Source organism: Aptenodytes forsteri, unplaced genomic scaffold, assembly GCF_000699145.1.
Source record: "Aptenodytes forsteri isolate BGI_AS27 unplaced genomic scaffold, ASM69914v1 Scaffold325, whole genome shotgun sequence".
NCBI classification, from domain to species: domain Eukaryota; kingdom Metazoa; phylum Chordata; class Aves; order Sphenisciformes; family Spheniscidae; genus Aptenodytes; species Aptenodytes forsteri.
In genome coordinates, this window is record NW_008795575.1 from 1,852,261 (window position 1) to 1,868,736 (window position 16,476).

General features: G+C 50.5%; 2 protein-coding genes across 3 annotated transcripts in view; one reads left to right on the forward strand and one right to left on the reverse strand.

Moving 5' to 3' along the window:
* ASTN2 (astrotactin 2) overlaps positions 1 to 16,476 on the reverse strand; it is a 315,832-nt gene that overhangs the window by 119,246 nt on the left and 180,110 nt on the right. The window contains exons 13-15 of the mRNA XM_009282254.1: positions 15,769 to 15,893; positions 15,229 to 15,333; positions 13,521 to 13,700 (exon numbers count right to left, since the gene is read on the reverse strand). Coding sequence (XP_009280529.1) covers positions 13,521 to 13,700; positions 15,229 to 15,333; positions 15,769 to 15,893 — 410 coding nt within the window. The remainder of the gene's footprint in view (positions 1 to 13,520; positions 13,701 to 15,228; positions 15,334 to 15,768; positions 15,894 to 16,476) is intronic.
* TRIM32 (tripartite motif containing 32) lies at positions 1,475 to 7,386 on the forward strand. Of its 2 annotated transcripts, XR_657734.2 has the most exons (3): positions 1,475 to 1,668; positions 2,523 to 5,185; positions 5,731 to 7,386. XR_657734.2 is itself a non-coding variant. In XM_009282253.2 (2 exons), exons 1-2 carry the CDS (start codon positions 1,540 to 1,542, stop codon positions 4,536 to 4,538), a joined length of 2,145 nt encoding a protein of 714 aa, XP_009280528.1. In that variant the 5' UTR covers positions 1,475 to 1,539; the 3' UTR covers positions 4,539 to 5,716. The 2 variants fall into 2 exon arrangements, 1 of the variants encoding a protein (XP_009280528.1); XM_009282253.2 differs by lacking the exon at positions 5,731 to 7,386 and having other exon boundaries at positions 2,523 to 5,716.

Consider the following 16,476-nt stretch of genomic DNA (forward strand, 5'->3'; position numbering starts at 1 on the left):
TGCACCGAACCGAGCGCCCTGACGGTCCGTGCGCGTCTCCCGAGAGCCCGCAGGCCGCCCGCGGAGCCGGGCTCGGGGGACAGCCTCGGGCGGCGCGGGGGAGCGGGCCCTGCGGCACGCCGGAGACGCCGCGAGCGTTTGCCTTGAGCAAAAACCCCCCAAACCCCGCCGATCGTCACGCTGCTTTCGCCGGCGTCGCTGGAAGCCTGTCCTAAACGGTGCAGGGAGAGGTCACAACGCAGATTTTGCAGCTTCACCCTATTATTTTAACTTGCTAATGACACAAGCCATGAACTAATTGCAAGTGAAACTCCTCGTCTCACCACGCGTCCTAACTAAAAACTGCGGAGTGAGAAGCGAAGCTACGGCAGGAGATTTTTTTAAGTATGAGGAAACCAAACTCACACAATTCACAGCGTTTTATAGCTTGATCCTCAGCTGAGGCTTTCTCTCAGACCCTGCTCTGCGTCGGAGGAGCTGCCTCGGGAGGCACTGGTACGCAAGAACAACTCGCTGTTAAGCTTCCATGAAGGCACGGCCGAGCGCGAGATCAAGATAAAAGTGCAGCAGTAAAAATAATTTCACGTTCCGAAGGCGCATGCTGGCATTCCGATAAAAGGGGTTTATATATGAAAAGAATGTCGTACAAATCATCTTTCTAAAAACCGAACCTAACTTAAAACTAAACAAAATCCCCTCCGCCATTGTTCTCTAATGAAAACACTTGTTTTAAAGGTAGCTTTTTATGTTAACTCTCTGGTGTCTCTGGTGTCTGTGCTGCTCCCTCATCCTTCCCTAAGCAAGTCTTTTGACATATTTCCAAGGAAAATAAGAATAATGGATCTGGTATCCTGTGTTTCATTTTTAAAAATCGTTTTAAAATACAGATTTTTTCATCCCTCAGAGGAAGGTTTCTGATCTACATGGCAGCGCCCCGGCTTCTGCTTCCCCAGCCGAGATATATGCTAAGAATAAAAGGGAAGCGTATTCAGTGCCAGCGGCAGCAAGTGCCTGGACTGTCACTGCTCCCCGGGTGCCAGGGATGTGCTATTCATCGTGCCACCGTTGAGCCAAGGATCAGATCCCAGCCTGGTACTTGGAGATTCTGCTCCGCCACTGAATCCCTTCCTGAGATGCGGGCTCTGAAGGACTGTGAAGTGCAGCTGATAAATTGTTTTTTCCTTCTCTCTATGAACATAAAGAACTTTTCTTCATCGCAGTTGTCTTCTTCCACTTAAGCAAATGGTAGACTGAAATACAGCGAACCTTTCTGTCTGAAACGCTCCCGAGGATGAAGCAGGCAAACCCAGCAGGGAAGCGAGAGTGCTGCATGCATGCAGCCATTATTCAGAAAAAGCTGTCTGTTCACATCCCTCTCTTCATTTTAAAGACTAACTACCTCCTTCTCTCCCTCTAGAAGAAATGTTTCCTTCCCCATTTCTTTTAATGGCTAAGCAGTGCAATAGCAAAGGTATTGAAACCCAGTCTACTGAATAATAACTTAATGATGTGAACCCTGTTCTGTTCCCTTTTGAATGGATGGCTGCTTTAGCAAGAGAGCTGCTGGGGTCTGCTCCCTGCTGTGAGGGATGTGAGGATGGAGAAACCTGGATTGGAGCTGCACGGCAACCAGAGCGGTATAAAACTGAACCAGACTACAAGAATGAGGTCAACGCTGCAAGATTGTGAAATAAGGAGAAATTATATGCAATTAAGCTAAGTTCAAGAACTAATAGTGAACACTTGTAGTATATATTAATGAATGTTTGGAGTTGTCTGTTAACTCCATTATTGCTAATACCTGCTAGAACACTGCCGCGTCGAGCTGTGTTTAATTTGCATGCTGAAGCATGATGCAGCATGGCAGAGGTTAATGAAATACAGTGGCGTAAAATCTTCGCTGTGTGTTTTCAGTATGTACAGTCATTCCCAGAACGAGTGGAAGCTGACAAATCATTCCTTCTAGTTTCACTTTCTGGCAAACGTATGAAACCTTGAAAAATTATTTTGGCTATCTAGAAAAGCAGAGTAAAACAACCACATTTATTTCGTTCCTATCTGATGTCACATCTGAATGCAGGTCTCCAGAGGTGATATATTAATGTCCTAAAGCGTTGCGCCATCTGGTTCCTCTTTTGATGCACAACATTTTGAATGCTTGGTTTAATCTCCCTGGGTTTCAGTAAATTATGTAAACTCGGAGGCTTGGCAGCGGGAGATGGGCACCATGAGGAGATGATTCAGTCATCAATATCTATTGGGCTTCCTTATTGCTGCCATTACACTTCTTTCAGTTCTACTTACAAATTTTGCAAGTGAATAATTCATCGCACTAGGAGCTGCAAGTTAGTTTTGGAATTTGCCCACTCTGAGATTAGCTATGATGACTAATCCATCCTTTCCAAACGTGGAAAAGCTAACTGGGCTTCTTTTTTCCAGGGTTGGGTGATAAACCAGAAGTAAACCGCATGTATATGTAACTGCTGGTGATGACATAAATCACATTTCCTTTTTTCTTTCAGGACAGAATCGGAGCACCTTGGAATAGATGCGAGTACAAGACTTTGCACCGGCTAAAGCTGCCTTGGAAAGCCATGGCTGCCGCCCCTCATCTCAACTCGGATGCACTCCGAGAGGTCCTGGAGTGCCCCATTTGCATGGAGTCCTTCACTGAGGAGCACCTGAGACCCAAGCTCTTACACTGCGGGCACACCATCTGCAAACAGTGCTTGGAGAAACTCCTAGCAAACAGCATTAACGGGATACGGTGCCCCTTTTGCAGCAAAATCACACGGATCACAAGCTTAGCTCAGCTGACTGACAATCTTACTGTGCTGAAGATCATAGACACCACCGGACTGGGGGAAGTGGTGGGTCTTCTCATGTGCAAGGTCTGTGGGAGAAGGTTGCCAAGGCACTTTTGCAAGAGCTGTAGCTTAGTTCTGTGTGAGCCCTGCAAGGAGACATCACACATGCCCCAAGGGCATAGAGTCATTGCTATCAAAGAGGCTGCTGAAGAGCGTAGGAGGGAATTTGGCACGAGGCTTGCCAGACTTCGGGAGCTCATGGGTGATCTGCAGAAAAGAAAGGCATCTCTGGAGGGTGTTTCGAGAGACCTGCACTCTAGATACAAAGCGGTTCTGCAAGATTACAGCAAAGAAGAGCGCAAGATCCAGGAAGAACTGGCCAGGTCACGCAAGTTCTTCACCACCTCTTTGTCTGAAGTGGAGAAGGTAAATAATCAGGTAATGGAGGAGCAAGCTTATCTGCTGAACTTAGCAGAAGTGCAGATAATGTCTCGCTGTGACTATTTCCTTGCCAAAATAAAGCAGGGAGATATAGCTCTCTTGGAGGAGGCAGCAGATGAGGAAGAACCAGAACTGACAAACAGTCTCCCAAGGGAGCTGACTCTTCAAGAGGTTGAACTCCTTAAGGTGAGCCACGTGGGACCGCTGCAGATCGGGCAGGTGGTGAAGAAACCCCGGACCGTTAACATGGAGGAATCGCTCATGGAAACTGCAGCATCCTCATCAGCATCCTTTAGGGAGCCTGACTTGGTGCAAGAAGAGGCCAGCTGCACACCGAATTCCTCACCAGCCAAGCCAAGGATGCCTGAAGCAGCCACGAGCATCCAGCAGTGTCACTTCATCAAGAAGATGGGCTCCAAGGGCAGCCTGCCAGGGATGTTTAATCTCCCCGTCAGCCTACACGTCACCCTGCAAGGAGAGGTGCTTGTGGCAGACCGAGGCAATTTCCGAATCCAGGTTTTTACCCGCAAGGGCTTTCTGAAGGAGATCCGCCGGAGCCCTAGCGGAATCGATAGTTTTGTATTGAGTTTCCTTGGAGCAGACTTGCCCAACTTGACTCCCCTTTCTGTCACCATGAACTGCCATGGCCTGATAGGTGTGACTGACAGCTACGATAACTCTGTCAAGGTCTACACCATGGACGGCCATTGCGTGGCGTGTCACCGGAGCCAGCTAAGCAAGCCCTGGGGCATCGCCGCCCTGCCTTCTGGGCAGTTTGTAGTGACCGACGTGGAAGGAGGGAAACTCTGGTGTTTCACGGTGGACCGCGGCATGGGGGTAGTGAAGTACAGCTGCTTATGTAGCGCAGTGCGCCCAAAGTTTGTCACCTGCGATGCTGAAGGGACCATATACTTTACCCAAGGGCTGGGGCTTAACCTGGAAAACCGGCAGTACGAACACCATTTAGAAGGAGGCTTTTCAATTGGCTCCGTCGGCCCAGATGGGCAGCTGGGACGCCAGATTAGCCACTTCTTCTCCGAGAATGAGGATTTCAGGTGCATTGCTGGCATGTGTGTCGATGCCAGGGGAGACCTCATTGTTGCTGACAGCAGCCGTAAAGAAATCCTGCATTTTCCTAAAGGAGGTGGCTATAATATCTTAATCCGGGAAGGACTCACCTGTCCTGTCGGTATCGCCATTACTCCCAAAGGGCAGCTGCTGGTGCTGGACTGTTGGGATCATTGCATTAAGATCTACAGTTACCATCTGAGAAGATATTCCACCCCTTAAAGGCATGTCTCTAGGTAAAGCCCCTTTTGGCAGCAAGAGATTCTTCCGGCCTTATTGCAATCTGATGGGAACCGATGTCAAGCGTTCAGGAAGATTGTGCCGTAACCGAGGGGGGTTTGGCACAGAGGCTGTCGTGTTTTGCGTTTAGAAACAAAATAGCTTATGTGGTGGTGGTCTGCTTTTTCTTCTTCCTTTTTATATAAAATCCGTACAATAAAAAAGAACAAGTGTGAGGGAAAGGATCCACCCTTCTGGAGTATTGGTTCCTTGCTAAATGACTGGTCACTCCATAAACCTTCTCACCTCCTTTTGCCACATCTCCTACACTTCCAGCTTCAACCATTGTATCCTTCTTCGTGCCATAAACACTGACTGACTGCTCTAAATCGCCTTCCCTTAGAGGACTAGAGAGGCAATCCTCTTCTCGCTGTGGTACTCGCAAGGAACTGGGTAGCAGTTGTCTGGGCAACTACTAGAGAAAGCAATTTCTGATTGCAGCACTGCATAAAACAAAATAGCCCTCTTAAACGGCGGGGAGATGGAACTTTACTTTCAAACTGACGAGGGAGGGTTTTCTCTCCTTTTTTCTGGTATTCAGGAGATCGCCCCTGTTGTGCCATTTGTGAACCGTGTCTGTTCAATGTGAAGTGAGTACTGTGCAGTCATGGGAGACCGAGCTGAGCCAGAAAAACTGCCCTCTGATGGCAATAGGGTTTTTATTACTACTAAGAGTTCTGCTAGGTAGAAGGGGGTAAAAAGGGAGGGGGCTGGAGGGAAAAAAAAAAAACCAAACCCAGGGGAAACCTATGGTTGATATTCACTGTTGTTTTATTATTAAATGTATCCTGGAAACTGTCTTTGGAAGGTATGTCTGGTATCAAAAGCTTCATGGGGAGGGGGGAAGGGCTGGGGGAATAAGACTGGGAGATTGTAATAAATGGGATTAAATGCAACATATTGTATGTTCACCTGCACTTCAGTATTCTGCATTCCAGACCATTGCGTTTAGCAATAGGTTTCCACTCATCTGCACTTCGTACGTGCAAGCTACTCACTGCTGAGATGGGGACTGGGGGGGGGCTGTTTCGCTTTTATTTTTTTAATACTTGGAAGCACATCCATTGGTGTATTACCTTTTTTTCCCTTGCACAGCAAAACACTACATTCCTCAGATTATTTTTTTTTTTTACAGCACCAGCAGGCATCAGAGTTCACGTTCATCACGGCTTTGGGCCAAATGAAGCACAAAACTGCAGCCGTGTGAACCAAGGCCCCCGCAGCGCTGCTCTCCTGGCTGATAAATGTGTACCTCGCTGTGGTGCTGCTCACCTAGAATAGTTTACTGAAGGAAAGATGCACTTAAATAGGGCACAGCGGTAGCATGTTAATCTGCCACAGATAATAGTTACACTGCAGTGCATTTATTTGTTGCTATCAACAACATAGTTGCGAATTTGGGGGCACCACAGACTATAAAAGCTGATTTTACGGTGGCTGCCATGCTACAGCAAATTGTTTGCTACTTGTGCTACTACATGTATGCAACAGGTGATTTTTTTTTTAAGCTCCCATATACCTTCCCCCAGTGAAACAGCAAAGTAAAATAGGCTTCAGAGCTGCTGCTGCTCCAGCCAGTTGTTCGGCAGTTACAGGTTTTGCAGAAGAAGTGCTGGGAGCAGATTTTGGTGGGATTTGGGGTTTTTTTTTCGCTCCCTGTTGTGCTCGGCCAAAGCGCTGAAGAGGGCCAGCACAGCAAACACCCAGCTGTGTGATGGAGGTGCCCCTCCATCAGGGCAACTTCCTATCTCTCTCGCTATAATTCACTGGAAATAGCTTTCGGAGAAGGGAGTAGGCGCTAAGACACTAGCATGGTAGATGGTGCTGAGGGAGCCCAAGGGAATTGAACCCCCCTTCCCTCCTGAAGCTGCTCCGTGCGTTTGCCAAGGCTACCAACTTGCACATAATTATTTACATTCTCTGCTTCTCTTTTGTTGGGTGGGAGGGGGCAGTCGCCTAAGGTACGTAACTGCAATTTGGGGAGCCGATCTCAACTTGCATGTATGTTTTTGGGAGATGACAACTATTACTGGGCCCTTCTGCAGTTAATTACATTGTAACTCAAGGCATTTTTTCCAGTATTATGGTAATGGCGGTTCCTCTCCTATTGATCTCTTTTAAACATTTCTCCTGTTTCTAAGAACTGCTCCAAGCAGGAAGCTACCGTGGACCTGAATAATTGAAGCAATATTATCTATGATAATATGTACCTCTGTCATTTTCTGTTCCAATGGATTATTTTTCTTCTTGCAATAAACATCACACTACTAGCAATAACATTTCCTGGAGTGCTTGAAGGGACATAAAAGCTGGTCCAGTAAACTGAGTAGTTGGTTACCCCAGCCTGTTCCTGGTTACACAGTTCAGAAAAAAGCGTCTGTCATCTGTTTCTCACTCAGAGATTCAAGAAAAATAACACTACCCTGCGATGCACTGGTGGGCCAGGACGCTGCGATCGGCACCTGGGGGTGTGTGCCGCCTGCGGCTCTTCTTCTGGACTTGGGTTTCAGGCCGAAAAGGGAAAAAGAAAACCTGCTGTCCCTCGCCCAGGGTATGCACGTCCCCTGACAAAACTCGATAGTGACTGCGAGATGATTTTGCGGAGCTGTGTTTCTTGCCGTGGTGCCCCCACACAATGTTGTGATCGTCTGCCAAACGAGATGAAATGGAGTAATTAAGGATTGTGGTGAAATAGTTTGGCTTCTGCTCTCTACCTGGAGAAAGAGCTTGTCTGGTTATACGTATGTGTTTGGTTTTTAAAGATTGTGTAATAAAGGAAAAATTGATCCAATTAAAAGCGCATTGCAAACGTCTCATTTTCTTATTAAAAACACTTCATCTCCTCCCTTTGGTGGCAGATTGTTTTTTACGGCCAGTGGGGATTAGACTTGGGAACACAATGGCTACGAGACCCCTTTTATGCCATCAGGTTGTGGAGGATAAATCTGATCTCCTTGGCAGGTCTCACGTAACTTTATCTGACACTTCCCTGCCCACCTCATAAACAAATACTAGAGTTTCGTACCTGAATTCACGACGATACTCCCACAAGGGCAATATCTTACTCTTCACCGTAGCTGATACCTGATGTTTTAAAGGTCTGGTCCAAATTCACTGGCACCGAGCGCTCAGTAACGGGACGTGGAAGCCTGGCTGCAGGCTCCATCACCCATGTCCCTGGCTCACCAAGGGGCTTTCTGGCTCAGCTCTGCCCCGCTGCAGAGGTGACATATTTGCTGGGGCTGGCAGGAGTGCTGCTGTGAGGGTTCACCTATTATTCTGGATAATTTTGCTAAATGCTGCAAACAATCGTATCAGAAACAGCGTGTTTAGGTGGAGCCAAAGGAGAGCTAAGCAGTTTGCCACTCAGCATTCAAAGGCACCAGTACGTCAGCAGCACGTGCAGGCTCTCCCCTGGTCCTGCCACCCAGCTGGGTTTGCTGATCTGGGTGAAGGTTTTTATCACGTGGGCTCATCTCGGATGATATGAAGCAGCTCTTTAAACAGATCCGAGCTGCTGGTTTATCAAACGTATACGATCCTTGCAGAACAACTGCCGTGCTGGTGCTGTTAGACTTACCCTGCCGTTTTATGAGAAGTTACGATTTCTCAGGGTAGCGGCAACTAAGCCGTGAACATTTGTTCTGGGCAGCAACCGACAGCCGGGGTTTCTAAAGGGCTGAGGGGGAGAGCCTGTTTCTTAATCAAAGGGGGCAGAGCTACAAAAGTAAAAATAAAGCCATATGCTTCAAGCCTTTTCTATTGTATAGCTTAAGTGATTTTTCTGGGTCATTACTCAATGCGAGGATTTAAAGTTATTTCATTTTGCACAACTAATTACTCTACTTGCCTGGCAATTTTGGATTACAATGAGCAGTGCATAAGGTCATTTAGCAGACTGAGTCACAGCACATATTTTAGTCTAAACTAAATTTCACGGCAACCAGCTAGATTGTTTTTTCCTCCTACGAACAAAATGTCAAAATCAGAGGTTTTGAAATAAATATAATGACATAAACTGCGAGCAGTAAGAGTGTTACAAAGGTAACAGAGTGGTTGTTTATAGGAACAGATTTCAAGGTCAGGGAAATTCTATATGCTTTACTACTGACCAAGCAGGTATAAAGGAAAGCCATTATCTCCTTTAATAGATGCAAAGCTTGCCTTACAGCTTTCTTAATGCACCTGATTGTGTCTAGGAAATGAAAACTAAAGGTTCCCGTGGACTAGTTCAATCTTAATTGTGTTACGGCAGTACCAGATCTGAAGGGAGATGAATGAGACCTTGAGAGGACAGAAAGGATCCACAGACCCTACTCAGAAGAATATGGACTGCTATTTTAACGGAGTTCGAGGCTGTATGCTTAAAGTGGCTTGTATTTTATGAAGATCTTTTGTCTAAACTGCTGAGTTCACAAGAAAGCATGAAAACTGTAACTTCTTAAAGGTAAATACAACCAACGACATATGGTCCAAGAGAAGAGAAGCAAGTACTGGGGGAGCTGGTGGGCAGAAAGCCTTAGGGAATGTGATAGGACCTGTCAGGGCACAGCCCTTCCGTGGACTATTTTAATGTAAGAGGTGTTACTGAGAGGGAACCTCTTTCACACCCGCAGCAGCCACTTTCAAGGCTCAGCTTGCTGAGCGCCCAACGTGGCCAGGTAACCTCAGCCAAGGAAACTCCATCTAGAGATCACAGGAAATTCAAGCAAAACAAACATTTCACTCACTGCAGTCCCAAAGCACTGCTGCAACCTAACAGTTGGGTAGTGAAACCCCCTGAGTCTCCTCCTCCCGTGCACAGCACATCCTGAGCTCATCAGCACCTCTCCCCGCTCCCCAGCTGCGCATCTCCCCGGTCCTCGGTGGCAGGGGAGGGGAGCTCCTGCAAGCCTGCGTGCTCCTCCGTGACAGCACACCACTGGCACGCCATTCCTTTTTCCAACTCTTCCCAGCTGGAGAACAGAAGTCTCCCACACCGAGGTTCAGCTAGTCTGCACCATGTGAAGGAAAAGAGTTGTTCACTCAAATGCTTGACAAGACGAGACCCTGTGCTGATAACATCTCCATTTTCTCTAAGTGCCGGAGCACTTACAGATATTTGTTCTGCATTTTGTGTATCGCAGTGGGAACAAGCAAGCTAGAACAGCTCTTGGGGAAATCCCACCGGGGCTGTCAGATTTTGCTGTCAGAGCAGCTCTTCCCTTTCCCTAACCAAGCTCTCCTCCTCATCATCATCCAGCCAGACCGAGGGGCCACAGAGCAACCAGGTCTCTGATAAACCTTTAGCAGGGACTGAAGCAGTCCCTGGCAGGTGGATTTACTGGATGGATTTACTCTTTCCTCCTGTACATTTTGTGAGTGTCTTTGTGGTGGGTTGACCCCCATCCTCTACCTCCAGTTTTATCCCTGAGCATGGCATTACATGGTGTGGAATAGCCCAGTTTGGGTCAGCTGTCCTGGCTGTGTTCCCTCCCAACCTCTTGCGCACCCCAGCTTATTCACCGCGGGGACAGAGTGGGAAAGAGGAAGACCGGACGCTGTGCAGCTGTGTTCCCCCAACCTCTTGCGCACCCCAGCTTATTCACCGCGGGGACAGAGTGGGAAAGAGGAAGACCGGACGCTGTGCAAGCACTGCTCAGCAGCAGCCAACACGCTGGGGTGTTATCAACAGTGGTTTAGCCACAAATCCAAAGCACAGCACCACAGAGGCTGCGACGAAGCCAGTTCACTCCATCCCAGCCAGACCCAGCACATTCTTACACGCAACAGGAGGTGGCCAGGGGCATCGCGTTTGCCCCAGCTGCCAAACGAAGACGCTCACACAATTGGTACGAACTTAACGAGGCGCCGTCAGCGTTAAATGCTGGCTTCGATGGGGGAGAAAGCCGATGCAGGCTCCCGTGGCACAGATCAATGGCCGGGTCGATCTCAAGGTCCCTGGTTGGAGGCCACTCCGATGAATTAAAGCATTGCTTGGCTGCACAGAGCCAGAGCAAGCAGCCCCCAAAAACTGGGCTTTTAATCATGCTGCATGAAATAAAATTGGGTTTTGGTTTGGTTTGCTCACGGGCTAACACGGTTCCTAGAGGGGAGCCCGGGGGATGTTTCCACGTCTGCCCTGGAAGGAGCGCAGTGCTCAGCGTGCCACAGCCACGCGGGCAGACAGCCGTGCCTCCGTGCCTCTCTGCCGCTCTCGTTTGCAGCACTCACTCCTGCAAATCCTTAGGAACGAGGGTGGGAGGCTCCCTCGCCTCCCCCCCAGCACACACCTTATCTACTTGCAGGAGGAAGGGGAACATTTTGCATTTCTACAGGCAGAGCAGCCTGCAAATGCCGGTGGTGCCTGCAGCCTGCCCGTCCCGGTGGGGCGGTGGGTCCAGGCAGCGAGAAGGCACCAACTTTCTGCTGTCTCTGGCGAGAGCCGGATCGCCTTCTCCTCCGTTTGGCTGAAGGAAGCGCTTTGCAGACACCAACCCACGTCATGGGCTGCTCTGTCGGCTGCGAGCGCGGCGTTTGGTCTGCTCCAGCCTCGGCAGAGAGCCAGCGCCTGGCCCGGTGCTTTACGAGGAGTCCGGCTGCCAGCAGCATGGTCTCCTCTTCGAGACCGTGTTTTCAATTAGGGCTCGACGTGCAGATTGTGCGCTTTATTGGCGGAGGCCGCCTCCTGAGGCCTGCCGATTGATTTATGAAGTTGATTAAAATATTAAAATAATTTTGTGCGATGCTGCAAACACGCTGCAATGTGCATTTTTATCATATTTGGTGCCGTTCCAATTAGCTCGAGACTCTCCTCTCCCCCTCCTCTTCTGACCTGCTTTGTTCGCTAACAAATTACAGTTATCCTGGCCTTACTTTTGTATTTATTAGAGATGATGCATATGTGCGCTCTCTGAGCAGTTCGGAAACGGGCTGGCTAGCAGTGGGGAGCCCGGCGGGCCAGCGCTGTTTCCAAGTAGAGAAAGCATCCAGAACTGTCTAGCTGGAGCTATTTATTCAGATCCTCCTTATGTCACTGGCAAAATGAGGGTAAATCAGTGGAGAAGCTGGGAATAAAATCTACCTACCATAAACAGCAAGCTCTTTCTCTTAGCTAACTGGTGTTTCTCCAGGAGAGAGCCCTGGGTTTCTCGTGACACCTTCTTCTCTGTCCACAGAGCTGATCTCCCCCGGTATCGGCAAGAGCCCTGAACATCCTCGATGTCCTTCTGAGAGCATTTTCTGGCCATCAAAGAGCTAAGTACAAGACTGGTCCCCTCTGCAGTACCAATGGCCCCGAAGTTCTACCTCACCGACCCCACCAGCTACCAAAGCCACAGACGGAGCCACACACAAAGAAGCCAGCACCCGGTGTCTAAATGCCGCGTGGTCAGAAATTAAATGCTTATGTCCAGGCGTTACACGCAAAACCCCTGGGGGATCTCTGGGGTCCCACGAGCGATTTGGTGCATCGCAGGCGGTGGGGAAGGATGCCCTGGATGCCCCCAGCGTGCCAGGGCAGCCCGACGAGCGGCACGGGCTGGGCATAGCTCCAGGGGCACGGGCGGGAGTCGGGTGGGGAGCGAGGGAGCCCGCCTCGGCCAGCTGCATACCATGGACTAAAAAGGAAATTATTTTGTCAGCGAGGCACTGCTCGCCTTCAGGCCCTGTGCCACCGTGGGGCTTTGTGGCTGAGCCCTGGGAACCACCACTGCCCCAGGCCGGGGGGAAGGTGGGGGCTCAGAAATGGGAGATATTTCACCACCGGATCAAGTGTTGCCACCGTTCATCTCCCCTCTGGCCCCAGCACTGTGAAACAGCGGCGATGCTCACGCCGAGCTCAGACTGCAGCATCCGCCTCGTTCCCACCTGGCATCTCCGGAGAAACCCTGCATCTGTGGTGACAGCGCTGGGACCATGGAGCCACTCCGGGTCTGCTCCCCACCGACACGTTTGCCCAAGGATTGCAGGGAGCGCGCCCAAATGATTAATAACATCACGAGTACGTAAACAACACACCTCCACGACACTTTCTCCTGCTAAACAGGGGCATTGCTATGGCAAACTTAATTTATCACTATTTAAAACCCAAACAAACGAGTACAGGGTGTTATAAATACGCTTACAAGACGAGCTGCGCTGGGAAGACAGAGGAAAAAAATGGGCAGAAAGCGACGGAGGTGGCGGGCGGGAGCACACCTCTGTCTGCTGGCTTGCACGAAACAAGGCCGCTCTCGGCAGCTCCCGCAGGGCAGGATGCAAGTGCCTTTACGACCTCCATTACCATCAGCCCTACGACAGGCCCTATGAAACACCACACATGTTTTTCAATGGAAAAATATCAGACCCGGGGAATACCCCCAGCTCCCTGGAGGAGAGAGATGAATTGGCAAATAGAAGGCTACAGCAATAAGGGAGTTTTTATAAACATAACCTAATTGTATTACTTCAAAGTCCTGAAGTTTATTGCCCTGTTTAATGATGTGTCTCATTATTTATGGTGTAGCACAATGAGTCTGCTATTGATTTAATACACTTCCTTAAAGACTGTCATTGTCACAAGCAATAAAATGAAGCCATTCTGATACAGCTCAATTATGTCACATCTCCATCACCCGACGCCGAGGACCCCGGCGTGTGGGGGCCACCACGGCAGAGCCGGGGGCAGGTGGTGAAGAGGGTCCCCCCGGGGAAGGATGGAGCCAGAGTGCGGCAGCCGAAGGGCAGGAGCAGGCAGGACGGGTTCACCTGGCTCAGGGATGCTGCCCATGGACACGTGCCACCACCTCCTGCTGCTGGGCACTCAGTTTGGTACAAGTCTCCTGTCTGCGCCCGCTAACCGGCACGGTGACGGCGTATGCACGGGGGAGAGGGGCTGACAGCTGGAAAACAGCATGAAATAATACTGGCATTTGTGCCCCTGCCCGTTTCTGCCGCCCTCCTCACCTTTCTGGTACTGGAGCCAGAGCTGCTGCTGGACCTTCTTGCTGGGGAAGTGGATGGTGCAGCTGAACTCGGAGCCGTACAGCGCCTCCGCGATGTAGTGGGAGCCAAACTGCTGGATGAAGGAGAGCAGTTCCTCCCGGCTGCTGTCCTTGTTCAGGATCTTCAGGATGTTTGCAAAGCCTGTGGGAGGGAGGCAGGGGATCGGCAGGTCAGCCAGGCAGGGCTGCCAGCCACAGCCCGGGGGAAAGAAGGCCCAGAAGATCCCCCGCTCAAGACAGACAAGTCCCCGCGTGGATGCAAAGCGCAGTTCCTCCTCTCTTGCCTCCATGGTCTACATGATCCTTTGGAATCCACAACCTGCTATTTACCCTGGGCTGTGGCTCTGGCATCCTTCTATGATTCTTCTCCCTAAGAGATTTCTCAAATCAATTTGTGGGGGTGTACATGTGAACACATGTGTGCACAGACACACATATCCACACACACACAAACACCTTCCCACCAGCTCCATCCTGTTCTGCAGGCTGCTGGGACATCATCAACGCTCTCCCCAGAGGATGTGCTTGGCCTTTGCTTTGCAGTAACCATAACCAGAGATGTTCTCCTGGTGTAATTTATTACAGATTGCACTGCAGACCATCCCCAGTGTAAATACCCTGCACAACCAAGAACTATTTTTAGGAAAGCTGGAGACAGTCCATAGGGACACATGGGGCTGGGCTGATGGCAGCTCCGTGGGTGTGCAAGGGTCAGGGCACCTCTTGAGCAACGCCCTGCAGCGCCTCTGCTGTCATGGGACAAGGACATGGACCCTCACTGCTCTACGGAGATGAAATATTGTGGAGGCATTGGTGACTACCCAGCACCTTGGCATCATTTAGAGCTGGCTGATATAATCGTTTTGGTTCAGTGGTGGAACTGAAAACATACTGCAAGAAAATACGTCATAACTGTCACCAAAATGAGGTTATCTGGCTGGTTGGTTGGTTTATTGAAGGAGAAGGCTGGTTTAATAAAAAAGCTAGAAGAATTCATTTTGAGCTGAACCCAAATATTTTGTTCAGCTCCAAGCAGGTTATTTTGTTCTGGGGCTGTGCAGCATGTCTGCACTAAATCTTTTTTTTTTCTTTCCCCATTTAAAAACAGGTTGATTTTTAAATAAAAAATGCTGTTTTGAAATGAAAAGGCAAAACATTTCAGGTCGCAACAAAATGTTTCAGCATTTCTGAAACAAAATGTGTAGCTATAAAAACATGGAAGTGAAATGTTTTGACGTTTCCAGGATCCTCCTGCCCATCCCTTCTTCATCTGCGACTCCCTGCTTTATATGACACGCATTTACAAGTGCTTTGGGTCCTTCTGAAACCACATCTTTTTAAGAACTTACTGTTTGTCTTACATACACGTATACACAGCCACCCCCACGTGAATCCTCCCCGCAGTGTTGCTTATTAGCTTGATCCTGGCTCTGACCCCAGCTCTTGGTTTGTGCAACCGAGCTGCATAAACTCCCAGGTTTCCCCCCTGTAAAAAGGAGGAAAATCTCCCTGCCTGCCTCTGCAGCAGCGCTGGGAGCATGAGTTACTGCCCGAGCAGAGCCTGGAGGTGGGAAATGCTGGTGAGATGCTCGGCAAGACTGGGGCTGAAGACCACCACCCACCCACCCACCCATGTAGAGACACGTCTCCCCGCCGCTAGAAACCCTCACCTGCAGAGAGGGTGATGGAGCTGAGCTTCACCCTGTAGAGGTTGCTCCTGACCCGCCAGTGCTGCACCATGGGGTAGCCCATCGCCTCATCGTACTTGATGTCCCCTGCAAAGGAAGAGCCAGCGCTCAGCCGCTGCCGACCCGGTGGTCGCGCTCTGGGGAACGCTTAATGCTCACACCCAGCAATTGCTTCGCTACACGCCACAGGGGCGAGAAACGGGATGGTAGCAGGGATGGTAACCTCCTCCAGCGGTCATGCCATGGGGTCCACAGAGCGCTGGCAGGACCAGCATTGTGGTGGCACGCTGCGGCTGCCAGGAGCTCGCGGGGATGGAGATGCTGCCTTGCCGTGCTGGGGTGGACTCGCACAGCCCATATGCTATTTCTACCCAAGGGATGCAGGAGGGATGCTGTGAAGGACCCCGAGATGCTGGGGGTGCTGATGCCCTTTGGGGACCACGCTGGGATCCAGGGTGGGAGAAGGGGCTCTTGCTGCTGCACTTGTCCTCAGCGGGGGCTGAGCCCGGGGGCAGCTCGTACCGGTGAGAAGCTGGAGGTCGGGAAGGGGCTCCGAGAGGACGCCGCGGCACTGCTCCTCCACGGGCAGCGGGATCACCATGAGGCCGTCGGCCAGCTGGGGGAAGTCCTTGATGAAGTTATTCTCCCTGCAGAGAGAAAAAGACAACTGCAAAGCAACGATGCAGGCCACGGCCAGGCAGGGGGGCTGAGCTGCCCCGGTGGCACGGGGACGGATGGCTCAGGAGGGCAAGGGACATCTCCTGCAAGCAGGAGACCTAACAGGGGATGGGGTTTGCAGCCCCCACTGCCAGCCGCCCCGGCTCCGCAGCCCTCCGAGGTGATGCTTAACGAGCTCCCTGGGGACTGTGGCTCCATTAGCTCCCCGGCAGCGTGGGACCACTCTCAGCCTGGGGACCCGGCCACTGGTTTTGGCACGGATTTTCAAAGTGTGCCACTGGAGAGGGGGCAGACAGCAGCGAGGAGAGAGGAATGGCTGCTACACCCCAAAGCGGCCCCTTTCCACCGCCTGCAGCATCTTCTCAGTATGCGCCCATGACCAAGCACCAGACCAAGCCCCGCTGGGGCTCCCCATCCCAGGCAGCACCATCGCCCCCACGGCTTTGCCCCCGGATGACTGGCTCTCCAAAAGGAGGAAAAGGTACATTTATAGACAGACACCAAAAAAAAAAAAGCCGCCGCGGGAACCTCAAAGTGGGTTTTTACCACACA

Coding starts and splice junctions, on each gene's coding strand:
- TRIM32 (XM_009282253.2), top strand. CDS start 1,540: ATGGCTGCTTTAGCAAGAGAGCTGCTGGGGTCTGCTCCCTGCTGTGAG. Junction 1,669..2,522: donor AACCAGACTACAAGAATGAG/GTCAACGCTGCA, acceptor TTTTTCTTTCAG/GACAGAATCGGAGCACCTTG.